Source organism: Andrographis paniculata, unplaced genomic scaffold, assembly GCF_009805555.1.
Source record: "Andrographis paniculata isolate CXL003 unplaced genomic scaffold, ASM980555v1 Contig14END, whole genome shotgun sequence".
Taxonomy (NCBI): Eukaryota; Viridiplantae; Streptophyta; class Magnoliopsida; order Lamiales; family Acanthaceae; genus Andrographis; species Andrographis paniculata.
The window spans coordinates 1,842,917-1,853,433 of record NW_026137424.1 but is presented as its reverse complement, the minus strand read 5'-3'; the positions used below and the strand labels follow the sequence as shown (position 1 = coordinate 1,853,433).

Below are 10,517 nucleotides of genomic sequence, written 5' to 3'. Positions count from 1 at the left end.
TATAAAAAAAAATATATATGTTGAGCAAACAAACCAAAGTTGTAACTATATGAAAAACTCATTTTCAGACTTTGAGATGAAAGTCAAAGTTCTAAATTTGCTATTACCTTAAGGCAAAACAGTATAAAGCCCACTGTGGTTTATGAAAATTGCACAAAATCCGATATTGTTTAAAAATTCCGTCAGATTTCCTTATACTTTTAAAATCCTGCATATAACCTCTTTTCATTATTATTGAATGGTGACTTGAGTTTCTGAATTACCTTCGAAGTTAGGGCGCATCTAAACACAATCACCGTTAACTAATAGTGAAAAATGAGTTAAATGCAGGATTTTTGAAATCATAAGGAAATTTTATGTAATATTTAAACAATAAGAAATTTCGTACAATTTTTATAAACTACACGTAGATTTTATGTTGTTTTTCCATCACTTTAATAGAAGTTAGAATGTTATAATAATAACAATGAGTGCATCATCCAAGAAGAACGATAAATTTTTGTGGGACAACTGAACAACAAAGACTATTCATAATCTTCAATTCTAAGGAATAGAAAGTAACAAAAGGAACTATGGTACTAGCTTGAGGGAAAAAAAGTGACACTTCAAAGAAAGATTGTTAAGTTTTAAATCCATCGACATTGGAGTATGTAATGACTATATTCTTTTATATATATATATGACATGTGAATCCGCAGTTTCTATCCGAAAGTGCATACTGGGTAAATTCCCGGCCGAAACTAATAACCTGCAAATTAGACTCGACAAGGCAAGTCACATTAAGCTAACCATGTGGGGCAGGTGGACCTAGAAGCTTCGGAGTTTGAAGCTATAACTTCACGGTCACAAGTTCACTTCCTACACCACCATACCATCCCTTACGGGAATATAACGATTATATCCTTGAAAAACAAAAAGATGGTTAAAGCATGAAAGAGATTTATAAATGAAATTTTGGAGTTGGTTCATAATAATTTGTTGAGGTCAAGTATGGTGTTACCTTTTGGAGGCTCATGACATTACAAGAAGTTAATTGATGATGCTACGAGCATAGTATGAATATATATATATATATATACATACTCCATATTATATTAAATATGTATATATTATATTTTTGGTAATGTTTTTAAGTTTAAATTTTGAATTGTAATTATTTTAAATTGGAATAGTGCATATGACATAATATAAATAAGTACTGATATGATATTTTTGAAAACAGAAAATATTTGATCTAATGATTTTTGGGAGAAAATTTATTGAATAATAAAAACAAACACACCCCAAATTTGAAATTAGGGTGATGGTTTGAGTTTTTGATTTAAATAGTATTTAGATTTAATATTTTATACTTAAAAAAATAATATTTCATTTGTCTCATAAAAAGAGTGTTTATTTGTCAGTTTCTAAATATAGTTTTATTATTCTCATTTTTTTCTCCAAAACATCAAATCAAATAAGTTATTTTTTATTTATAATATTATACTAAAATTTACTTTTAAATTTAAATGATCACATCAATACATATGTATATCATATCAAACAACTATTTCAATTAAAAATTTTATCATTCAAAATCAAAATTCAAAACTAAAATCATATAAGTAAACACACCCATATTTTGTTTTTTACACGTAAATTTTTAAATATTAGTATTATATTGATTTGTAATAAAAAAATACAAATATTTTAGTATTGTGTAATATATAAGTAATGATATTTGTATAATACAGTATTGTAATAATATTCATTATGTTATGTATATAATACAATTACTAAATTAACAAATGATACTATTTGTTTTAAACCAAAGGCTTTGTTTACATAATTAATAATTATTTTTCACTCATTTGATACTATTTACTTTTGAAAAAATATCACATCAAATATATTTTTTCTTTTATAAAATATCAAATAAGATATAATTTTTTTTTTTTTTCAAATTTCCAAAATTCTCCAAAAAGCTCTATCCAAACGAAGCCATAATTTTTGGTTTGAAATAAAAAAATTAGGGGTGTCAAAATTAAACCCGACTTGAGAAACCGAACTCGTTCAACCTGAAAATTTTCAAGTTCAGGTTCGAAAAAAATTCGTGTCATGTTCAGTCGAGTTTTGGGCTGACCTGAAATTATTTATTAATACTCACATATTCTATTTTCGTCTGTGTCAAAACAAGGTTACCATTTCCTAATTTAGTAATTGTACTACCTACTAACATAATAAATACCATTTCAATTTACATTATATTACACAAATGCCATTACTTTTATATTACACCATACTAATAGGGATATTTTTGTCATTTTTACTACAATCCAATATAATACTAATATTAAAAAATTTACGTGTAAAAAACAAACGCCACCATTCCAATGGGGCGGAAGGAGTATTATTATTTTAGTTTATAATATTTATATTATTTTAAATATAAATAATATTACAAATTAAAATAAAAATGAAAATTTTTAGTTAATTTATATTTTTAAAATTTTCGAATTCGTTTCATGTCTGCTTTGTTCGAGTTTGGAATGACCTCAAAATAAATCAAGTTAATTTAAATCCGATCTAAAAAAAATTCGTGTCTACTCTAAAATTTCAATTCAAATTTCGAATTCGGGTGAGATTCGAATTGATTATTTTTTTGTTACCCATTATTCACACGAACACGAATTGAAAATATCAATCGACAATTCTAAACAAAATCACACCCAAATTTCAAAACCAATGCAAACACATGCCATTTTTTAATTGACCAAATTACCCCTTAGTCCTCTTCTATAAATTCAAAACCCTAAAGCAGATGGCCGCCTCCAGCCTGCTTCCAATCTCCATGCTCGCGAGCCAGCCAGGTAAAGAAAGCTCTGTCGCAGATCTCTCTCTTTATACATACATATAGATCTGAAAAAACACAAGCACACACATTCACGGTTGCATTCGATTCGGAGGAGGCTCTGTGATGAGGATACCGATAAATCTCGTTAATCTGATTCATATCTAATGAGGATAATCATCCAAATCCATTCGTTTTCGTCTCTGAGCGCCTCCTCCGCCTTTCTTAATTACCATTTCCTTACCGTCCTCTTTTATTTTATTTTATTCAATCAAGACGAAGAAGACGATCAGTGTTTGGTTGGGGCGCCGCCTGCTACAAATAAACAGATCGATCAATTTTTTTAATTTTTTTTTTTTGAATTAGGTTTGTTTCGAACGATTCTACGGTACGGAGATGTTTAGGAAACACTGATTGAACCAAAAAACCTCTCATTTAACTTCTCCCAAATGCAGACTCAGCTTCAAGCTCAAATGCTCTCTCACTGTCACTCCGGAGTTCTCTCAGCGTATCTCACCAGAGTCTCGCCTCGATTATCTCATCCTGCGCCTCACAAGATTTGCTTGTATAATCGGAACAATTGGTCGATTTCGTCCTTCACTTTTGGTGCAATTCCGTTGGATACAGTGAGAATGGCTTCGGTTAATTCTGCTTTCTCAAGTTGCCGCAGCAGTAGGAAAGCCGCTCCCGTTGGATTAGACAATTCTGACCTCGACCGCTTTGCCGACGTAGGCAACCAGGTCGCTGACGCCGCCGGCGAAGTCATTCGCCTGTACTTCCGGAAAAGCTTTGACATTCTTGATAAAGAGGATTTGAGTCAGTTTATTTAGCTTTTCAACTTTTGGTTTTATTCTTTGTTTAATTAAGAATTATTATTTGCTGTGTTTGTTCCCTTGTTCGTGTTCGTTATTGAGCGTGTAATAATGCTGCTAGGTCCCGTAACAATTGCTGATCGAGCAGCGGAGGAGGCCATGGTGAAAATCTTAGAAGTGAATTTTCCTTTGCATGCAATGTGAGTACTTTTGTTATCAATTGTCAATTTCTTGTGTTTATTCTTCTTGCTTTCAGTAAGTTGTTTGTAGATTTTTCTTGGATGCTGTTGTGATTATAATATAATTATCCATCAATAATTCTTTGTCTGAATAACAATCTTCTATCACTTCCTGTAATTTTTGGGGGCTTTCCGAATGGTTATTCATGTTATTGTTTGCAAAAGTTATTTGTTCTTGATTATTCTTTTACTCCTAGAAAATTTATTGTTTGAAAATTTCCTCACAATGCTTCTTGGATGCATATTGACATGAAGTTTCGGTTCAACTACAAATGACACAAAAATTTCACAATATATAGATGAAGGATATACATCTTTTTGGGATGGGTTTGGATTATATTTTGTTTATTATATTCTCCTTGTGTTGATTCACTTTCTGCAAAATGGTTGTTTCTTGAAAGTTTAAGAAAATAGATGAAATGGAAAGATTCATCGGGTTTTCATGCCACAAATATTTTTTGAATGGGAGAAGATCCAATAGGTTTAATCCTACTAACTGATTTGATGTAATTGCTATATTTAAATGTCTAAAAGGAAAATTTGTTTCTAACTTCAGCTTCGGAGAGGAGAATGGATGGCGGTGCAAAGAAGATTTTTCCAACTTTGTTTGGGTATTGGATCCAATTGATGGGACGAAAAGTTTCATTACTGGTATATAAACATAAATTTACTTGCGATCATCTTTAAGACTTGGCGTGATATATGATGTGATTCATTGGGTTCGTTAATATTTGTAGGCAAACCTTTGTTTGGCACATTAATTGCTTTACTTCATAAGGGCATTCCGGTAAGAATGTGTTGATTGTGAGATTATAATATGAGCCTCATTTATTTGTAATCACATTTTGATTTCAGAATCCAACTGAATGTTCTCGCTCTTTCTTGTTTGGACAGATTCTTGGTATCATCGACCAACCTGTGTTGAGAGAGAGATGGATTGGAATAAGTGGGAGGAGAACTACTTTAAATGGAGAAGAGATCTCCACCCGCAAATGTTCTAAACTTTCGGAAGCCTATCTGTATGTAACATTCGTTTCTTGGAAAATTTCCTATGGTTAACGTCTTAGTCTGTGTGTAGATATTTATTAGGTATTCTATGTGTGTGATTGATGTTTGGTTCAGGTACACAACTAGCCCACATTTATTTAGTGGTGACGCCGAAACTGCCTTTGCTCGAGTAAGAAGCAAGGTATGGTCTTTACATTTAATACCATTCGTTTCGAGTATGCTAGAGAGTAATTTAGATAGATTTGCACGTCTTCAAACACCCACGTTGTTTTTGAAGTCATCTTGCACTTGTTGTCTGCACTTCTCAGATTAAGCTGACTTGTTCGACTCCAAATTCTTGTTAATTGTGGTAATAATTTGTGAACATTGCATATTATCTTTTCTGGAACATACAACATAATGGTTCATATAATTAACACTCTCCCTTGTGATAAATTTCTTCTACATTTTGTGCCAAGTTATATACATGTTCACCTTGTATAGTTAGGCCCCTTTAGATAGGTATCTTAGGAGTTATTGAAAATTTTGAGAATAATAAAAATTTGAGCATTTGATGTGATGTCATATGTTTTATGAGAGAGTATGTACTTAAACAGTTTCTTCTGGTTTTGCAGGTCAAAGTTCCCTTATACGGTTGCGATTGTTATGCCTATGCATTACTAGCATCGGGCTTTGTAGATCTTGTTGTTGAGTCCGGCCTCAAGGTGAATTACATGACTTCGCTTCTCTAGAGTTTGCATCCACAATTGAAACTTTCGTTATTTAACCAAAATCATAGACAACAAAATCCACTTCTAGAAACTTCTTGAAAAGTAGTTGTCAAAGCACGAAATTCTAGTGGTTTGTTAAAATTAGGTAAAATTCTTTATAATTTACCTGTGGTTTGAAAAATTTGCATCAGTCTCTCGTGATTTAGATAGGGGTTTTTGTGCAACATTTTTTTTTTAAAAATGGGAGCGAGTCTCGCTCAATTTTGAAGGGTTTCTGTCCAATATTTTTAAAAATATCACAAGAGAATTAAATAAACAATTTTGCCTTAAAGTTATCATCACGTTGTTGCGATCATATATGTTCTCCCATTATTCCAACAATTCCTTTACTATTTTCTTTAGCCGTACGACTTCCTTTCCCTGATACCCGTGATTGAAGGTGCCGGTGGTATTATCGCCGATTGGAATGGAAATAATCTCCTTTGGGAGCCTTCTCCCAAAGCACTTGCAACAAGTAGGACCTTTTTAACATTCAGTTAAAACTCAATTTCGCAACTCTATTTACCCACATACGATGGAATTGGTATGCTGAACGAGCTTAAAATATCATCTCCATTGCACGTTTCTTTATTTTCAGGTTTCAATGTAGTCGCAGCAGGGGATAAAGCGGTTCATCAAGAAGCTCTACGAGCACTGGAGTGGCAGTAATGCTAGAGGTCGAGAAAATAGTCCTGGTAAGAAAGCTTGAAACTATATCTATTTGTGCTTAAGTATTTTGCAATGGAAATATATGATCCATGTTGTATTTTTGTTCCATTTTTATTTGGTGTTTTTTATAAAAATGTCCTAAGTCAGTTTTTTTTTTCAAAAACTAGACGAACATATATATTTAGGGAATTTGAAAAATAAGGTGTGTTGGAGAGAAGGGGTGGCTATGAACAATAACTTAGGAAAAGGCTTTTCTCAAACCCCCAACCAAACAATAGGGTGTTTTTGGTACATAGAAATGAAAATAAAGAAATAGAAATATCTTTGTTTCTCTTGTTTGTTTAAGTTTGAAAAATTTCTCTTTTGGGATTTGAAATTTTAAAATTCCGGAAAAGAAGGATCTTTTGATGGGTACTTTTATTACTCTAAAATGTCATTCTCATTGCATTTTCATTTTTACTTTACACCCTCCTATCTAATAGAGACTTTTTTTTTTTTTTTTTTTTTTTTTTTTTTTTTATATATATATATAAATATAAAATTCCCACTTTCTTTTTTTAGTCTTTCAACTAAATTTAATTTATTACAAAACAAAAAGTCAACAAATCAATATTTAATTATTATCTTTTATTCAATATTTATTTACAATAAATACCACTAATTTTATTATATTTTCTCTCTTCATTAATTTTAATTTTTTTTTAATTTTCAAAAATATTTTCAACTACTCATTTTTTTTTATTCACGTATCCAGTCCAATGGGGGCTAATTTTAGTCGACGGAGGGAGTAATATTTTATTTAAACATATTATTACAAATACATATATTTATTCGTAATCATTAATTTTATTTATATTAACTTATATTACTATTAATATTTAAAATAAATCAATAAAAATTAAAATTATTTGATTGTTCTGATGGTTTTGTATTTTTAGTTTGTCTATAGTATAAAAAATAATATTTTATGTTGAATGATGGAGGTGGCTTCGGACAACGGCTCTCCGTAGGGGTTCGGCAGCTCCAAACTTGGAAGGATAAGCCGATGATTGGAGCACTCGATGATGATGGGAGGGGACGTCATGATTGATGCCCGATCCAATTCAACTCTCCTCTTTGATAGGCAAGCAGGTACATCCTCTCGGTCTCTTTTAGTGGACAACCAATGCGAAGAAAAGCCTATTTCTCCAAAATCCCTTGGAGAATAAATGAATGCTTGCCTTGGTACGGTAGTTCAAAGATTGTTTCGTATGGTTCATTCTTTGAACCTCCGATGTCTTTGAAAAACAAAGAAATGTGTTATTCCCGAAGCATGGAAGCTACCTAAGAATGGAGAAGTGGAAGTGGAAGTGATTTATAATGATTTGTAGGGGTCAACTCCGGTGTCATCCCTTGGATGCTGATGATATTGGATGAAGTTCGTCGATGATGCTACCCGAAATGTATGAATATACTTCTTTTCATTACTTTCAAGAAATGTAAAGTACTTGTAAAGGATAGAATTGGTTAGTAGGTTAAGTACTTGATGTCGGATAGTAGTGGCGAGTATGAGATAGACAAGTTTAAGAAGTATTGCACGATAGGAGTGGACACGGTTCGGTTATTTGCAAATATGTAGGTATTTGATAATCGAATCGAACAAATATCCGAAATTGCGAACTGTATCTGAATTAGACATTTCGGTTAACTGAAAATATTTGCAGTATTTGTAAATAATTTGAACTGAATCGAAATTAAGAAAAAATATATAAAAAATAATTAATATTTCAAATATTTTAATCGAAATTGAACTGAATATAATTATTAATATAAATTTTAAGATATAAATATATAAATATATTTGGTTCGGTTAACTAAATTAAAAAAATATAAAAAATTAAAATTGAATCGAACAAATATAGTATTTGTATTTGAATCGAATTTATTCGATTAACTGAAATTTGATTCGATTTAGTTCGGTTTGACGGTTGGGTTTAGGTTTTTTGCCCACCTCTATTGCCTGAAACTTAAATTTTGAACGGAGAAGACACTTGGAACCCTACAATAGCCCCGATCCATGTATGGTGAAATATTGTTTTTTGGTACAGGAATTTAAATAACTAGTATTAAGTGGAATAAATTAAGAATTAAGTGATTTGATAAAAAAAAAAAAATTATTTATTTTTTTATTTGAGTGATTTAAATAAATAAAATAATTAATTATTTTATATTTTGAAAACATTGCGGAATGTATGTCACGGTATTTAAATAAATATGAATTGTATTGTATTATTAAATAGAGTTTGCTTATATATTAGGTACGAGCTATATAATATATGAAAGCAATATGTATACTATATGGGTGAATCAATTTATTGATTAATATAATGTTACTAAAATATTAAATAAAGTTATATTATGTTCACTTTGTTTGATTATATAATATAATTTTTTTTAAAAAACTCAAAATGTCATTATAATTTTATTATAAATTTAATATAACTTATTTTATTCTTCAAATTATAAATTAAGGTTTGACATTATCTTTTATATTATCTTATATTTTATTGAATTTTTTTTTTCTTTTTTTTTTAAAAAATCTTATTATATTTATATAAAATGCTTTTAAGTGTCTAAAAAGAAGGATACTTTATAAATTTTATTAAGTATGAAAATTGCGTTTGGATTATTTAACTAAGGTAGAGTAAATAAAGGCAAGTTTAGATCGGTTATTCATAAAATAAATTCAGGTATATCGAGATTACTCATCAATAAAAATTACAAAATAACGAAACCTATTAAGTGTTATAACCGGAGATGGCCCTCAAATATCATAATATACCAAAGAGAATGGGTTATCGAAAATAGATATTATTCGAAAATGGAAGGGCCGATTGTTTCCTAAGTTTACAATGCAATCAATTAAAAGAATCCAAACAAATTGAACGGAAAATGCCATTATTAGCAAAAGACTAGAAGTTTATTTGTTGAGGCGTGTCCAAGTCGGATGTGCCATTGATAGAAGGAAGAGGGAGAGGCGACATTGGACAAAGATGGTGTATGACGAAATTGGAGGTGGTCAAGCTCAAATAAATGGCCTGTTTTGCGTCCTGTCCCAAAGGGTCGTGTCGTGAATTTGCACACCAAAAATTTTGAAAAAATCACAATGAGGCCCTGCTCAACCAACTGACCAACGGAGGCAAGGTCTAGAATTAATTGGAGAATGACGTAGACATCGTGTATTGATTGGGAAGAGTTGTGTCCAGTGTGGATAATGCACATGGATGCTCCATTGACTGTGAGAATATGTGGTGGAGAGATAGTAGATGTTAGGGAGTGTAAAATACCCAGATTCCTATAAGAGGTCACATGATTACAACATGTAGAATTAATGTACCAAGACTGGTTCCTGAGGGTGGGATCTAAGAGTGATTGACAAATAAAACCTAAGTGGGGATGTGGCGAATGTCCTCAATTTAAGGCAATGAGTGTAGAGATGATCGACATTCGCACAACTGCGACACTTGTCAGACGGAGCTGCTCGGACATTTCTGCGAGCATCTCTATAAGGATAAGTTATCGAAGAAACAACCAGGGCTGAATAAGAGTAGGAACCTTGAGCATCTTAACACGAGTATTCTCAAATAGAACTTCTTTTATGGCAGTCTCCAACAAAGGTAAGGGATGACAATGGAGCAAGGAAGCACAAATGGACTCATACTCAGGACCAAGGTTCATTAACAATTGAATCAAGCAAAAGTTGTAATACCCCAGAGGTGGGCCGGTGTTAGGCCAACTTCCGTGGATGAGCCGGTGCCAGACTACCCAAGATTCAATAGTGTAATTAAATGGATTGAATAGACTACTCATATCAACAATATGCACATTTCTTTTCGGACCTACTTAACTTTAGAGTAATTTGAGGATGGGTGAACCTTTGAGAAGTCTCCCGGGGTGTGACTGGGTGAGAATAGAAGCGCATTGAAATGACTCGTGTTGACCTATGGGGCCAGTCTACGATCTCAACATGCCCGACTTTGCGTGACTTGCTGGGCTGGGGTGTCACAAAAGTGTTCGTGGTGTATATATGCTTCGTCAATGCGATCCCACATAGACAAAATGGTTTAAAAAAAATCATTCATTCTTGATTTGGCTCATATGTTAGCGCATTCAATGAGTCTATCGATTGATAGTAATTTATACCCCGGTGGCCTCATAGCGACACTTGACA

The 10,517-nt window shown here is 31.9% G+C and overlaps 1 protein-coding gene and 1 non-coding gene across 4 annotated transcripts; both read left to right on the top strand.

The window, feature by feature from the left end:
- Positions 1-2,803: 2,803 nt before the first annotated feature.
- On the top strand, positions 2,804-8,012 carry LOC127258756 (bifunctional phosphatase IMPL2, chloroplastic). 3 transcript variants are annotated; one of them, XM_051285740.1, is made up of 11 exons: positions 2,804-2,849; positions 3,286-3,646; positions 3,764-3,842; positions 4,438-4,532; positions 4,619-4,668; positions 4,776-4,900; positions 5,004-5,070; positions 5,504-5,593; positions 6,002-6,113; positions 6,237-6,333; positions 7,291-8,012. In XM_051285740.1, the coding sequence occupies exons 2-10, from the start codon at positions 3,304-3,306 to the stop codon at positions 6,305-6,307; spliced, it is 1,032 nt and encodes a 343-aa protein (XP_051141697.1). In that variant the 5' UTR covers positions 2,804-2,849; positions 3,286-3,303; the 3' UTR covers positions 6,308-6,333; positions 7,291-8,012. The 3 variants fall into 3 exon arrangements, 2 of the variants coding, with proteins under 2 accessions (XP_051141697.1, XP_051141687.1); XR_007840358.1 differs by having other exon boundaries at positions 2,815-2,849; positions 3,197-3,646; positions 6,039-6,113; XM_051285730.1 differs by having other exon boundaries at positions 2,815-2,849; positions 3,197-3,646.
- On the top strand, positions 2,950-3,039 carry LOC127259845 (small nucleolar RNA U30). Its single transcript, XR_007840586.1, has one exon. It is a non-coding gene; the product is annotated as a small nucleolar RNA U30 (small nucleolar RNA).
- Positions 8,013-10,517: the final 2,505 nt, after the last annotated feature.

Excerpts from the sequence above, each read along its gene's own strand:
- LOC127258756 (XM_051285730.1), top strand. The coding sequence starts at position 3,280 with ATGCAGACTCAGCTTCAAGCTCAAATGCTCTCTCACTGTCACTCCGGA. Across the intron at positions 3,843-4,437 it reads AATTTTCCTTTGCATGCAAT|CTTCGGAGAGGAGAATGGAT; the intron begins GTGAGTACTTTT and ends TTCTAACTTCAG. Across the intron at positions 5,071-5,503 it reads TTGCTCGAGTAAGAAGCAAG|GTCAAAGTTCCCTTATACGG; the intron begins GTATGGTCTTTA and ends CTGGTTTTGCAG.